Source organism: Ambystoma mexicanum, chromosome 6p (assembly GCF_040938575.1).
Source record: "Ambystoma mexicanum isolate Mex_15411 chromosome 6p, UKY_AmexF1_1, whole genome shotgun sequence".
In the NCBI taxonomy this organism is placed as follows: Eukaryota; Metazoa; Chordata; class Amphibia; order Caudata; family Ambystomatidae; genus Ambystoma; species Ambystoma mexicanum.
The window spans coordinates 1,531,382,766-1,531,399,531 of record NC_090935.1 but is presented as its reverse complement, the minus strand read 5'-3'; the positions used below and the strand labels follow the sequence as shown (position 1 = coordinate 1,531,399,531).

Below are 16,766 nucleotides of genomic sequence, written 5' to 3'. Positions count from 1 at the left end.
GGACAGGAAGGCATTCAAATCTACCCCCAGTCTTAGGAAGACTTTTTACGCTCTGAGCCTCTGAGGATTATCACATGTGCACAGCTGTGAATTGTAGCACTCCTGGGTATCGATTTATCAATGCCCTATTTCCATCCTTAACACACAATATCTCAGGAATCTGAATTCCTCAGAGTGAATTTATTTATTTTAATTTTTATAACGTGCCACACGCCTGTGGGCTTCAGAGCGTCAAGGGGATGGCAGCCGGGGGGGAGGGGGGTGAGAAGAACAAACTAGGTTTAACCTGGGTTAAGGTTGAACGGGTAGGTTTTTATTTCCTTCTTAAAAAGCGGCAGGTTTTCAGCCATGCGTATATGTCCGGGAAGTAGGTTCCACTGCAACGGGGCCTGGGTATCGACAGAAGTACCTCCAAAACGCATTAGCTTGTTGTGAAGAATGGTGGGGGGTATCTGTACTCCTGCTCGCTATATGGCAGATTTAGGAGCACAGAGCACCCCAGCCAAGGTTCTCTATGTGGTAGCTTGGACGAGCAACCAAGGCTTAAGCTCTCAGGAGGTGATGCAGGCTGGTTCTTAAGTACAGTGTAGTCCCCAAGCACCCACAAAGGAATGTCCGCACACTATGTTAGTGAAAACACAGTTCTTTATATAAATAAGGCTTTGATTATGTACACAATCACAATAACACACTTCGTGCTCAAGTTGATCTAAAATGGTAAATATATACAGTTTCTATGTGGTACCACAATTACTTCTTAGATTCATTTAAAATGCATCAACTGTACTCAGTTGAAATGTCATACAGATTGGTTAATAAAGTGACCAATAGACATAGGAGGAAAAAGGGTTGGTTAAAACAATAGGCAGAATCCTGGCCCCGTTACCTAGACGCAGTTCTGTGTAATGATCCCCCAACCTTGGCAACCTGTAAAATAAAGATATTACACAAGCACACAAGCCCAGTCCATCTATTGTTTATATGAGTCTTATTTCCTTCTAAATAGTTCTACCACCCCAATGTACCTCGAATAGCAGAGTTAGACGTCGCATCGTCGACGGATCCTTCTTGAGCGGCTCCCTTGAAGGCAGGAGCCACGGATCATCGAGATCCCTCAGAGAAATGATGAACAAAGGCAATGTGGCAGCAGCGTCGGTCCTGGCGGTGCTCGTCGACGATTGGTCGTGGACGTCCTGCGAAGATGAGGCGTGCCGGGCACCTCAACGACGATAGTTCATTGCCGCAAAGAGTTACTGAAGAACTTTGTCCCAGCAAGGGCGTCGGGTCGTCGGCGTCTATGTGGGCTTCGGGTGGCGGAAAACCCACCAGCAGATTCTCCTCGGCATGTCAGCGGCCTTGACTTTCTCCGACGGGACAAAGTGGTCTTCAATGATGAGCAAGGGAGTTCTTTGTTCAAAGTGTTCATAGACAATGGAGCATTGCGGCTCCGGTTGACGACGATCGTCATCGACGGTGATGGACTTCAATGTCCGGGCGCTTCGCTTTGTGATTCCACGGCGGTCCCAGTCTCCTGTCGGCAGACTTTTGGGGTCTGACTTCCAGGGCATTTAGGTGAAGGTTAGCTAGTGCACGATGGTCTCTCGTGGCTCGTGGAGAGGTCTCCTAGCCAGGTCCTCTCTTGGATCAGTTCCTTGAAGGCACAGCAGCTTTCAGATTGGCAAAGGACAGCAGCAGCAATTGTTCTTCTCCCAGTGGGCTTCAAGGTTAAGCATCAAGTATCAACTTCAGCTTCTGAACGATTTCCATCGGTGAGAGGTCCCCAGATATACTGTTTGATCTCTCATTCACTCTGCTGCGTCACACTCAGGCAACCAATCATTCAGAAAGGCATTCATGCAGGCAGACAGCCAATCTGGCTCACAGTGCATTCAGGCCATTCTCCTCCCCCAGACACTCACAACAAGGGATGTGTATTGGGACAAGCACCCAGCCATTCAGCACTCCACACTGCATTCATACCAGTTTCGGGCAGGGCTGTCTCATTCATTGTGTTACATACCAGAAACCAGGCACCCATTACATGAAGTGCATATTGGTCACACACTCCACTCACCCAGGTCCCACCCCAAGGGCGTACCCACAACATAGTCATTGGGAAGGCTCCAGCCATTCTGGCCTGGACGTCCCCACAATACCATATATGGAACTTCCACCCAACAGCCAGTCAGGGGGAAGGGACAGAGTCGGGGCTTCCCGGGAAACCAAGGTAACAGGCAATAGAAAGCAAGAGGCCACAGGGGCCATCTTGTCTCCTATCGGGAATCAACTGAACCCAATGGCAGGGCCTGGGTATCCCAAAATGGAGGATACTCGGAGCACCTGTCAAATTCAGCATGGAACTGCCACCAGCCCATACCCTGCTCTGTGGGCCGCACATAGGTGCCCAAAAACATGCACTAGGGGCTCAGGGTTGTACCCCCACACATGGGTGCCATAAGGGTATCACAAGGGTCTGTACACCAAACCAAAAAGAGGAAGAGCTGCACTGCCAGGAGTCCCGCATGGACTCCTATGCAGAAAATAACACAGGACATACACGAAAAAGGACTACAGAACAAGGACAGGGAGTCCCTGTCCCTCCAATGCATTTCCAGCATCACACTTGTGTCTGGGCTGGAAGCTTCCTTCCACCTACTTCAGGCTTTACCTGATCGATAAAATATGCCAGGCAGGTATTTGTTCGGCATTTTAAAAGACAGTGTCAGGATCTTATGGGTAATCCTGTGTTGTATGGGCAGCCAGTGACGTGCCCTCCTAGCATCTGAAAAAGGAGCACATATGGGCAGTCCCTGAATAGCCCGAACCACATTATTCTGCGCAACCTGCAGGGCTTATATGTTACATTGCGTGATGCCCGCTAGAAGACTGTTGCAGTAGTCAAGTCTGGAATTGACTAGTGCAGTATCAAGCAAGGCGCAGTTCTTAGCGGAGAGAAACGGGCGAATGGAGTATAACTGCTTGGTAATGAGGCCACAGGACGATCGAATGTAGAAAACATGTGGTCTCATGGATAGTTCTTCATCTAGGACAACCCCCAGGGTCTTGACTTTTTTCGATACTGGAACGATGTTACCAGCAATGATGAAATTGGCATAAGCTGGGGCTAAATTGCCAAGGCGGGATCTGGATGCCATGATCAAAAGCTGTGTCTTTTTACAATTCAAGGCAAACGAGAATTAAATTAGACTTGTCTTCAGATACTGAAAATATAGTTTGTGGAAACAATTTCATGTTGCTAAAACTTTGGTATTCCACCCCTCTGTGGGTTGTTATGAATTAGAGTGGTAGGAGTCCAAACTCCTTTGATGTGTCCAACAGCTTGACACAAACACTGAGATTGCTGGCTTTTGCAGCTGCAGTAGAATAGCCACCATTGCCACAGGTCAGGAGGTAACGTTTCATGAGCTCTTTGGGTGAGATTTGACTTTGGACTTCCTTACAAAAGCAACTTTTAATTGAGGAAATCCTGAATAAGGGAACAAGGAACATCCGACTTGCATTTCTTCACCTTCAGTCATGATGTTACAGATTATGCTCATCAAAAGATACTTAGTGATGGTGGGTTACAGGAAGGGGAAAGACCATATACAAATCAGGCTTGTTCCCACCCCATGCCTGCTAATCATAGAGACCAAAGCTATGCCTCACTGATGATGCACAGTGAGGCTGAAACATGTCTGAGGTTGCTTGTGGTCTAGTGCAGAAGGGATGTGACCAAGCAGTCCAGTCTGGACTGCCACTTTTGGGGTGGGTCCAAGGCTGATTTGCATATGGCCGTTTCCCTTTCTGTAATGCCTGGTCTGGAGATGAACGATGGTCTTGGAGGGTTCCCGAGAGCAACACGAGAGGTTCAGATTAATTGTTTTGTTTAGAAATGGCAAACATTTACGACCCCCGGACAATATTGGTGAGCAAATTAAAGCCATGAACTCCATAGTTCAGTGTGGGGTGAAATAATTTGAATACATGCAAACAGATTTATAATTAAATATCATAGTCAGAAATTCCATACTCTGTTGTATTTTATACAAATGTATTGTTCAGACATTCCCAATGGCAGAAAGGTTTGTATGCCAGACTTTTCTTGTTATCTCTGAGATGCTAAATTGTTTGAAATGTCAATTTTCTTACAATACTAAATACAAAGGACTATACAGTAGCCTGATCATTGACAAGGCAAGTGAAGGTGTAAGATAATTCAGTCTCACTAAAAGTAGTCTTGACGTAGAGTTTTAGGATGATGCCTCATTTTATATTCTACATACTTTTTTCTCTTAATTATTTAAAAACGTATTCCTTTTACGGTTCCTTCCCATTACCTACCATTCCCAATATAATGGAATTAAACGAAATAACAGTCCCAGTCGAAATTTCAAAAAGAGAAGGTAGAACAATCATCTAAACGTAAACCAAAAACACAAAAATGTACATATCACAACTGAACAGTGTTACTGAATGAGAGGAAAACCTCCTCTGAAGCCATGTAGCTCCAAAATGACAGTGATGGGGATCAGCTCCAATACAGCCTCTGTGGTAATATGTTTTAGGGAAACAACTTCATAATGTTTCTAGAGGTTTAGGTCACCCTTGCCCATTAAATTCTAATAAAACACACTTTTTATGCCTGCTTTATTTTTCTTATTCTTTTTATTTTGTATTGCTTTTTAATTCATAAACTAACTTTGCAACATTCAGAAAATTAATTCTTATAAAAATTCTGCCTCCTCAGGACTCCATATGTACTTCCAATGTCATGTAAAAATAGTCAGAAAAATAAATAAAAATTCATAATCGGTTCAGTTCAATATGTTTATCCGGATTAATACATCCATTGAACTCCACAATATAACAGTTAAAACAGCATTATTCACAAAGACATTACATACCAGTGTTCTGGTGTCAGGAATTGTTTGGTTCCTCACTTATATGACGGTATAAGTTATCAAATTTCTGTACATTGACAAAGTAAAAAATACCTCAAAAAGGGAATAGAGTACTCCAGCTGAGATGAATAAATGCTCGATGACTAAACTTAAATCTACAATATTTTGACCCTAAGCTTAACAGTATTGTGAAGTATTCATAGGCAACTAGTCTGCCTTTTTAGTACACAGTATGTTTTTTCTTTGTTAGTATAGTTATAGTAGGACATTTAATTTGAAACTATACCATGATACATTGGACATATTTTTAGTTTTGGCTATTAGGTGGTACTGAAAGCACTACCTTTAAGCCAAAACTATTGTCATTAAAATAAGAGCTTTAACATACAAGCTTCAAATGGGGGCTTTGAATGAGGGTCTCTGATGCACTTCAATACAGGTGACATATGAGGATGGATTTGTGTTGTTTGGCTATGTGTCCCACCCATTTAATGCCCATCTCTAAGTCAAATCTATATATTTTTCCGCCCATTCCCACCCACCTCCACTGAAAACCACACCCCTTTTGCGCGCTTTACCTGCATTTGTATTGTGTGCTGAATTTGTCAACCATGGCCTGAGTCTTTTCAGAAAAAACTGAACACGTGGCTGTTTTTGTAACTTGATTGGACACATGCCCTCCCTCCTATCTGACTATTTCTGTACTCTGACCTCAGCTACTTCTTATTCCCCCCTCTGTGATTCTTGTTACGCGCCCTAATGCCTAAGGGTCCATGGCCGCGCTATGTAAATATAATAAAGTAAATATGCTAATGTTAATAAAAAGTAAATTGACTCGTTTGATGCTTTCAAAAATATTTACTTCTGGTTTTAAGTTACGGAACATTTGTCAATGTATTTTGTATTAAAAATAAACAAGTGACTGTTATATATACATGTTTTAAAATGTCAGTGAACATGTCCATGTACTGATTTCTGGGTGTTGCTCTCGTTTCTTGGGATGTAAGTAGTACCCGATTGGATGTGTAGTTAGGGATATCAGTATGATGTGATTGGTTCTCCAGTCTGTTTTTGTTTCTACAAGTAAGCCGTTTTGTTTCTAGTTTCACACGCCACCAATTAGTATATGGCTTATGTTTGCAGGTTGTGTGTTCTGATAAGCCAGGTAAATGTCAGATGACTCGTTTTTATAGGGAAATCGCATGTAGCAAGCTCTGCAACCTCACAAGAGTTGTGACAAAGGCACACACGTGCACCATTTCCTGCATGGTTGCTGCTCCCAGAGCCCTGTGTGGAGTTTATAGCTGTTGTGCATAGGAGGTTATTATGCCTTACTTTGTGTCTGCAGTCGGAGGATGGGCCTTTACCTGTGGGGTTTGAACCGAGCCTGGAGCTCTCGCTGCTTCTAGGTGAAAGCAAACAAGCTGGTCTTCTCTGCCCGCCGCCCCGATAAATGCATTTATGAAGATGGACCTGTTGAACTACCAGTACCTGGACAAGATGAATAACAACATCAGCATTCTCTGCTACGATGGTAAAGAGGCTTTTGTGACATCAGTGATTGTGTGTTTTGTGTTGTGTGATCTGTACGAGATCCTGATGAGCACAACTTTAAGACGATTGAGCCGATCGCCACGGGATGCGACCTAAAAGGCAGAGTACTGCACATAGTACATTTGTGGCTTTTTACTAAGTTTGGTGCAGTTGTTGCAAAGTAACAAACGTTGCACATGAAAGTAGGAAAGGTTTGTTTCTATTAACTTACCCATTTCATCACACTATACGTTTACTTGTGTACATGCCCCCAATCCTTCCGACACCATGTGTATGCGCTTCTTTAAACTTGTACATTTACAGGTGTGGCAGTCTCCATCAAACTGTCTTTAGGCATGTAAACAGGATTTGTTTCAGCGCCATTTCACATGGAAATAGTATGCAGACTTTTCCTGATTAAATGCAGTCTCCAGGTTTATTTTACTTTCTGCATTGGAATGCTTTGATGTTGTTTGTATGTGGTCATATTTGTAAACATGCCCCTCGCCTATATTACACGTCACACAACACATGCCAAATACATACATGCACGCACTTGAGTTGTTGGTATGGCCTAGCCGAGAATAATGCATTTCAACAAATGGGGCTGGACCTGGGTTGCTGCGTGGAGCGCACCCATATGGGGGGAGGAGGGGAGCGACACAGTCAGTCTCTTTGTTTGACTTCTTATTAACAGCGGAACTCTGAGAATGGCCTTACATTGAAGGATGCGCTTTCTCTGCCCCATAGGTACAAAAAACACACCCTGGACGTTGCCGACCAGGAGCCCAAAGCTGCACTCCTTGCGGGATAATATCCCAGGTCAAATATCTCAACTAGAACAGAAGTTAGATGGCTCCAATGAGTCACATATCCATAACAGTTGAGGCTGTAAATTTGTAATTTAGATGGCGAGCAGCATACAAATGTGCTCAATAGTTTAAAACAATACGTAATCATTAAAGTGTGTATTTCAATATTTCTGTCCGCCTTCTGGAGTAAGACAAGGAAAAGGACCAAACTGACTCAAAACAGGTTAAAACAGAAAGTAAACAGGTTTTATATAAACAAAAGTCTCTGTCTGTTGCACCGTTAGTTTCCACAGTGCACCGTGAAGGGTGTTGTAAAACACAGTAATTCAAAATACAACAATGGTACGGTTTGAGCTATAAAAAATTAGGGTAAACCAAAAAGAAGGTAAATCGAATGAGTATGACAAGTAGTGTCCCAATTACATCATTGGTGATAACATGTACATTTTCCAACATAAATCCTTTTGAAATTTTCAACATAAAAAAGCACTCCTAGTTGGTATGAGGTGCCATCGCGTTTCGGATTCCATTAATCCATCTTCAGGGCCGCATGTGCTCATTTTTCATAATGTATTCAAGTAGAATCTCTTTCTTTGGGTCCTAAGAATAATTCAAATGAACTCGTCAAGGGGTATAGTGTATTGTGTTTCAAAGTAACTAATAGGCTTAGTAAATACACTAACCTAGTGAGTCGAGGGAACTGGACTCAAAAAGGTGTTGTCGGGTCTGGAGAGAGCCGCCTCCCATCTCGATCGTTGGTAAATGGTGGCGGGATTCAGGTCTCATTCAGGTATCTGCAGGTAAAAGGGAAAAGCCCCCATCAGAGCTGATGGCAGATTCATACTAAAGCAATTTAGAAGTCGCACTGACACTGTTCTGCCGTGCGAAAACATCGCCCCCGTGTACTAGCGTGATGAGCTAGTTCGAGCGCGTATAGAAATAGGAGTGAGAATCTCTCCGTAAGGGAGTATCGTATTGGTTTGAAATTCAATTGTACTTACTGGATCTCTGCAGGGAGGATAACCTGAACGGCCCGTCGCCAAGATGAGTCGCTCCTAAGTGAACCTAGATAAAGTGGTTGTCACGGACGCCACGCATGCGCGTTGGTGCTTAAGCCGCCATGTTGATGTGGGCAGTAAACGCTACAGAGCCGTATTGCATGCAATACGGCTCTGTACGGCTTACTGCCCACACCAACCACTTTATCTAGGTTCACTTAAAAGCGACTCGTCTTGGCGACAGGCCGCTCGGGTTATCCACCCTGCAGAGATCCAGTAAGTACAATTGAATTTCAAACCAATACGATACTCCCTACGAAGAGATTCTCACTCCTATTTCTATACGCGCTTGAACTAGCTCATCACGCTAGTACACAGGGGCGAAGTTTTCGCGCGGCAGAACAGTCTGTCAGTGCGACGTCTAAATTGCTTTAGTATGAATCTGCCATCAGCTCTGATGCGGGCTTTTCCCTTTTACTTGCAGATACCTGCATGAGACCTGAATCCCGCCACCATTTACCAATGATCTAGATGGGAGGCGACTCTCTCCAGACCCGACAACACCTTTTTGAGTCCAGTTCCCTCGACTCACTAGGTTAGTGTATTTACTAAGCCTATTAGTTACTTTGAAACACAATACACTATACCCCTTGACAAGTTCATTTGAATTATTCTTAGGACCCAACGAAAAAGATTCTACTTGAATACATTATGAAAAATTAGCACATCCGGCCCTGAAGATGGATTAATGGAATCCGGAAAGCGTTGGCACCTCATACCAACTAGGAGTGCTTTTTTATGTTGAAAATTTCAAAAGGATTTATGTTGGAAACTGTACATGTTATCACCAATGATGTAATTGGGGCACTACTTGTCATACTCATTCGATTTACCTTCTTTTTGGTTTACCCAAATTTTTTATAGCTCAAACCGTACCATTGTTGTATTTCGAATTACTGTGTTTTACGACGCCCTTCACGATGCACTGTGGAAACTAACAGTGCAACAGACAGAGACTTTTGTTTATATAAAACCTGTTTACTTTCTGTTTTAACCTGTTTTGAGTCAGTTTGGTCCTTTTCCTTGTCTTACTCCAGCAGGCGGGCAGAAATATTGAAATACACACTTTAATGATTACGTATTGTGTTAAACTATTGAGCACATTTGTATGCTGCTCGCCATCTAAATTACAAATTTACAGCCTCAACTGTTATGGATATGTGACTCATTGGAGCCATCTAACTTCTGTTCTAGTTGAGATATTTGACCTGGGATATTATCCCGCAAGGAGTGCAGCTTTGGGCTCCTGGTTGGCAACGTCCAGGGTGTGTTTTTTGTACCTATGTATTTTTATCTCGAGTGGCCTCGAGATTTTCCCAGCCGCACCTGAAATTTATCTTACTCTACCTGATCAGACATACTAATAGACTACCCTACTTATGAGGATTATCTTCTTATTGAACTTATATTTGCCTAATTCAGTAGTGCCTCCCACCCCCCTATCTCCTCATTCTTTCCCTGCCCCATCCCACACTTGTATCTTTTGTGGGAATGTATCCACGTTGCGGGCGTCATTTTTTTCTTTTTTCTCTTTCATCCTTTGATTGTGTACATTTTCGTTTTAGTTATTAGGTGGTGCTGAAAGCGCTACTTTTAACCCTATTTGAACCCCTGTGGACAAATGGTGCATGGCAATTCTTTTCTTATGCCATCTATCATTAAAGGTCCGTAATCATGTAATCGTTTTGATTTATTTACCTCCCCCTCCCCCATATGTGCATCATTTTCCTTTTTGTATGTTTGCATTATTAGCAAAGTGTGAATGGGTGCATCCGTGCGAACATGTACCGCAGCACCTTTATTTGCGAAGATTTTTATTGGCGCCACCGTGCTTTACAGAAATCAAGGAGCACTGCAGAAACATTTCAGTATGCAGTGATTTTAACAGATAATAATGAATGCAAAGATGTCGAAAAAATATATATATGGGGGTAAGGGGTTAAAAGGTGTGGGGGGGACCGGGGTGGGTTTGGAAGCTTGGGGGAAGGGGGATTTTGGGGGGGCAGGCCCCAATTTAAGAAATTGACGCTTTATTTCTTTGTGATCATTTAATTCGTTATTTTCTTTTTTTGTTTAAGTCACATGTAACCGTTTTTTCTCACCATGGGAGCAAGAATGAATATTCTGGTCAAGATATTTATTTTATTATGGTGTGTTAGTTTGCATTTATTTAGTGGCTCTACGTCCAGGTGATAATTGAGAATGCTTCCTAGTGCCTTCGATAATAGAAACCATGACAGTATGCTATAAAAGTAACAATTTGCCCTTTGCTGTTACATTGTGTATTCCTAAGTTTAAAATATTTTTTCCCTTTCTGTACTCTTACATCATTACCTTTTCTCCATACTTCAGGGACTTTCTATCTTCTGGGATGGGATTGGAGTACTTTTGTTGCGCAAAAAATTTGATTTTTAGGTGAGGGTTCTGTCACACACTCTTTCTCCGGGCACGCTGTCGCTCTCTCTTTCTCCGCACACACGGGTACTCTCTTGCTGTCGTTCTCGTTCTTCCCGCATGCACGGCCACTCTCTGGCACAAATATATCCCCTTATTCCTTCTTCTCCAACTCTCACCTTTGCTCTTAGCCCTTACTTTTTCTCTTATCCTTCCTCTCACACTTACCTTTTATCTTACACTCTCACCCCTTCTCACTCATTTCCTATTGCTCATCATCGCCACCCTCTATTAATTGCTTCCTCCGTTGCTCTATTCCTTTTCTCATTCCATTGCACACCTTATTGCATCCTCCTTTAAAACTTTGCACTCTCGTTCTGGCACCCTGGTGCCTATAACTGTAAAATGCAAAGAGCAACATTAAATGCCAAAATTATTGGCATCGCCAATGCATACTTTACATTATGATCTGCATCAAAATATAAACAAGTCCCTTTTTGCTCTTATTTTATGAGGTTTATGGTTTGTCCTCTCAATGACAACTGGACAAGTATAGAATAGTCCCTCTTCCATGGCTGTAGCCTTAGTTTGCTTATAGAATGTCTTTATTTGCTATTTAACCATTGATAGCCATTGTGGAACTCATGTATCTATGGCACACATACAGATATGTTCTTGCTTTACAGGTATTTGTACTTGAACAACACTTCGTGTTTTTAATGTTTTCTGAACATGTATACAGATGAAAACCAATTTGTTTCCTCAATGTATTTTCTGTAAAACACAGTAAAGATGGGCCAGGCCTTGAAATCCAGTTGTTTTGCAGATTCTCAGCTTGAGGAATGCAAAAAAAAGACCAAACTTCACCAAGAAGCTGTTCGAATGGCTGCTCAAATGCGACTAGGTTCCCAAGCAATCCAAAGAGCAGTTATTTGGATTGATGTGCAAGAGACCAATTCTGTAATATTCTCCCATGTCTGTATGTGGATGTGTGCATTTTAACAAATATATCTCCCATTTTATGCGCTGAAACATATGTTGCCTCGTGTTTTATGTGGAACTGATCTCTTGGTTAGCCCTATAGGATACAATGTGCACTTTCTGTGTTTCTTGCTTACTGGGCCTTGCAGTTTTCCTTTAACCAGTAATTTGGCCCCTCCTTTCACAGATGTAACCCCTCTTGCACTGGACTATTGATTCTTATTCATTGCTTTACATACACAGACACGAGTGTGTAAAGCACTCCTTGCACAATTATTAATATATAATTACTTTATAGTAAATAAACATAATTCATATTTGGATTTGTGTATAGTGGTTCTTTCACTTTGAGATAAATGGAATTTAGCAGTGTAAACTACACAGAACACTATTGGTAAATGATGTTAATTTCAGCTTCAGGTCACACATCGAACATGGTATTTCTCCATTTGTGCTACCCGCCGTAATTCCAAAAGGTCACTGCGTATGAAAAGATCTAGTTTTGCCTCAACGGGAGATTTCCTGGTGAGTGATACCACTGAATAAAGCCAGTGTGTCTCACACATCCAAATATGCAAAAGCAAATCTCCAATATACTGCTTTTCAATGTGCATTCCATTCTCCTCCGTTTGTTTTTAAAGCTGAAATCTAATAATACCATGTCAAACAGCATTTTTAGTTCCCATTTGCATGTACATCTCTGAAGCATATTGATATCCATATTTCTGTCTGTAAACGGACTGGTATGACAAAATGTATTGTTCTTTATTGACCAGATGGTAAAACTCATGTAATTGGAAAATAGAATATGTCGGGAGATGCAGTTGATTTACATTTATGGTTAATTAGTCATTGGAAAATAAATGTTTTTATTCTCCCGGATCGTACCTGTGGGTTGATAAGTTATTAAACAATTTTCAACCACCCAGCCTTCTTGTAATGGTTAACCTGAACACATTGTAAACCTTTTCTTATGAATGCTAATTCATAATATATTGTTATTCTAGTAATTGAAAGTTTACTGATAATATTCATATATTCTTTGTTTCCAGCATGAAGACCATAAAGAGCAACACGAGCTGCGTCCCACACCACCACCAACAACAAATCATGCACATCTGCTACCACCGCATTTTCATTCTGATTCTACTGGGGATGTTGCGGTAGGCTTGCTAATGCCTCCACAAGGTGCCTCTAGCCCCCCTACCATTTACTGTGACCACAATTACACAGTGGAAGATACAGTACACCAGAGGAAAAGGATCCAGCAGCTGGAAGAGCAGGTTGACAAGCTAAAAAAAAAGCTTAAGATCGCTCAGCAGAAATGTAGACGTCAGGAGCGTCAGCTTGATAAACTTAGAGAAGTTCAGCTTCAGAACGAGAAGGACTATTTTGCCTTAAAAGGTTTTCTAATTCTACCCAATTGCTTTCAAACTGAAGAACCTGCATAAATATAGGGTCAAGAATGTCAAAAAGCACAGGGTGAGCCACTTCTGGAACGAATGGTGTTTGATGGAGTTCATGAGTGTTCTATGTTCTTTGCAAGACAATGGAGTTGCATACGAACACACCCTACATTGTTCTGTGGTCCTTTTGTGTTTGAACTTGGCCAAAAAGACCGCTCGGAGGCAACAGAAAACAAAGAAAAGGTAGCTGCTTCAGGAAAAGTTGATTCTCCATCTTCACTGCTGCCTTTCTTATGATAGTGAAAAAGGAGATGCGTATGTATAGTATTATTCTCTTAAATGGCCCGTGATAGGTCAGTGGTTGTTTTGTGTAAAAAACATTTGAAAACTGAAGCAAAGTGTACTTCTTTAACAGGATGTAGCACCTAGTTGTTAAGGTGCAAGTGTTCAACCAAGAAATCCTTTCAATGGGTCTGAATTGTAGCGTAGTAGTGTGGTGACCTAATTACTTCGTGTTCGGTGCGCAACATTCAGATTTTCTTCAGTAGTAATATGTGGGAAGGCATTCCACCAGACAGCGCTACAGATAAATGAAATCTAAAAGTGCCCTGCATTGAGTATGTAGATGGTGTTTATAAAAGGTATCACTGGTTTGAAGGCAAACGGACTTACCTATGAATTGACGATCGGTTGTTCTGAGTATTTATTGCTTACATGGGGATTGGGACCTTCCAAATCCCAGTGATGATGTGAATTGTTCTTTACATGTTTGCCTTGTATGTAGAGGAAGTAGCTGTAAAAATTGGTTGTCCTCCACTTTTATTATTAAGTGAATATTTAGCTTTTAATACCAAGACGCCTATAAACAGGAAACCTTCAAATGTGCCTTTCAAAAGTAATTAAATGAGAAAATGTGACCGCCTTGATTTGAATGCCTTTGTGGTTTCAGTTTGTTTTCTAAAGGGCTATCCCTTCAACATGAAGTCCAATGTGATACCTGCCACATTTTGTAATGTTAAGTGTGCAGGTCAAATGTATAGTTCAAAAGTGTAGTTCTGGGCTGTTCAATTAAAATCAGCGTTTATGAAATGATATATAGCTATGGGACGGGTATGCATTTGAGAATGCTGGTCACCAATGCAAAATGTTCTGTTGTTTTTTAATTCATAACGAGCAAGTGGATGCACCCAATTTCAAAGGGGTATGGTATTGGAGCCATGGCTGTTTCTGTTCAGCATGCAAACAACATACCTGTTATACAAAACATCTGGGATTGCATAATCTTAGCATAGTTATGTGATTTGGATAGGTTTATGAAATCAATCCTTCCTATTCTTATTTTTATTTGTATTGTGTTATCTTTTCTTTTTCTAACTATTGTGATGCTATACCAGTTAATGGCTGGTTTACCAAGATGGTAAGGGTAGACAATCACAAATGTGTATGCCTCATGTTCATCCCATGCACATGCACCCTCTACAAATCTTTTGCACCTCACTTTAGTGGTGTCTTATTCAGCAACATGTGATAGTTTGCTGCAGCCTGGAGAAACAAGGATTTATAATATTTTTTCTATCGATGAAAAAGCAGGTGTACCCTTTGTCTAGTTGTTCACTTTCAGATAATTTGGTCTTTTATCAAATCCAACCTTATAGATTTGCATGATCTGTTGTTCTCAGCTTCATTTGGAAGAGGAGTTCATAGGTCATAGTGAACGAGGTATAAAACAATGCAGCATTAAGTCTTCATCTAATGTCTCACTTTAAAGCCATGATTAATCCTCACATTGAACACCTGCTATTTGTCTAGCGTTCAAAAGATAGGAATTGCATCAATTATGATCATAACGAAAAAGTATCTGTAGCATTCAGACGCAACCAAGCTCAGCAGTCCTCTCCTGATGATGCATGGCTACCCGGACAATATTCCTTGCATTTTGGATTTTGGACTTCAAGCAACCATGGAAGGTAAGAGTAGCCCAGAAAGTGGCACGTTTCAGAGGTTCCCAACATCACTACTCTCCATCTGGAGGATACCCAGAGTTATACAGGAGTTGCTCTGTATCTTTCTCCCAGCAAGCTGCTCTTTATATATTGCCCGAGTCCTCCAATCAACACATAGTGCATGTTTGGATAGGTTACCTCCCACGACCGATCATCTTTAATGATTCAAGTAGAAAATAGACTGAAACTACCTAAGTCTGACTTTTTTGTCCTTGCTGACATAGCAATTCCCAAGAAAGGCCTAGATAAAAAGATAGACCTATAATTGTGTGGGGGAGGGGGCGAGAGGAAAGGAGAGCGAATACGGCAAACTGGAGAGGCAGGGCTCAGAGACTCACTGCAAGCTGAGGCCTAAGAGAGGATTCGAGAAACTAGTGCAAGGATCTTAAGGAATGGCGCTGCAAGCTCTCCACTGAGCAAGAGGAGACCTTTGAGAGGTACTGAAAAGGTCTCTATGACCGGCTGCTGAAGATATGTCCGGTAAACTCCAGAGCTCCTGTATGCAGCAGACTAGCAAAAGCCACAAAGGAAGCTTCAACCTGAAAAGCCGGAGGTGTGGCTGGAGAGTAGATTTACACATTGCAAAGCCGATTCACAAAAGACCTCAGTAATGAGTGAGAATGAGGCTGCAGCTCTGACAAGCTGATGCAAACCTTTCCAAGACCGTGTGAGAGGTTGAGCACCAACAACGTGGGAAACCAGAGAAGGAACCCAGAAAGGGGTAAAGAGGCAGAATGCCAGGATCCCTGAAAAGTTGGGAGATCACCCACAGATGCATAATCCCAATAACAAGGAAACAAGCAACCAAAAACCCTGCATTCTTGAAATGGAGCCCCAAAATGTTCTGTCAGTGAGAAAGAGAGTGCAAGTTCGGAAACATTGAATTCTGTGAAGTTGGGCCACAACGGTGGGCTGAGAAAAAGTACAACAATGCTGCTTTCTGTAAAATTGTGGTCTTGAAACATTCTGTGACTGAAACGTGATTAGCTATAGCGGGAAACTACTGGATTGTGGGAATTGGAACGAATACTCAAAGTGTTTTATGAAGGAAAAGGAAATTTGACATGAAGCGAAATACTGCAATGTGGAAGTAAATTGAAAGACTCAAAGCAGTTTGTGGCTGAGAAGAGACTGCATTGAATACACCAACATTGCATCTGGAGACTGGACTAAAGTTCCCAAAGAATTCAGTGAGTAAGAAAAGTGTGGAAATCTTAAAAGAAAAGGATACTCTGGGAATTGTAATACAGTTCTCAACATGTGATGTCAGTTGTAAAGACACTAACTTGAGAAAAAGACTATTGAAAGGAACACTAATTCTTGAGACAGCAGATCCAATCAAGATCTGAAGGAAAACATTTAAAAATAAAAGTTTTTTCACGAAAACTATTGTATTGTTTGTTTTTAATTAATGCCGCTCTGCCCCAGTGTCATCCATAATGGTAAGAGAAATTCCTAAGCATCATCTTGCAAAGTATGCTGTACTTTAAAATAAGGCAGACCTCTTGAAATGGGAAGCAAGCCTACCATCTAACTCCTTGATCAAATCCCTGGCACCCATAAGACGCCAGTTCCAACTGTCTAAATTCACTTTTTACTCCATCACTGCACTTCTGATGCCTTGTTCCACAGCTTCAGCCCTTATGCCAATAGGCCAAAAGCAAACCACTCTGAG

General features: G+C 41.7%; 1 protein-coding gene across 1 annotated transcript in view; it reads left to right on the top strand.

The window, feature by feature from the left end:
- THAP1 (THAP domain containing 1) overlaps positions 1-16,477 on the top strand; it is a 130,355-nt gene extending 113,878 nt beyond the window's left edge. Inside the window, exon 4 of the mRNA XM_069626399.1 lies at positions 12,735-16,477. Coding sequence (XP_069482500.1) covers positions 12,735-13,133 — 399 coding nt within the window. The 3' untranslated portion in view covers positions 13,134-16,477. The remainder of the gene's footprint in view (positions 1-12,734) is intronic.
- The last annotated feature ends 289 nt before the right edge of the window (positions 16,478-16,766 follow it).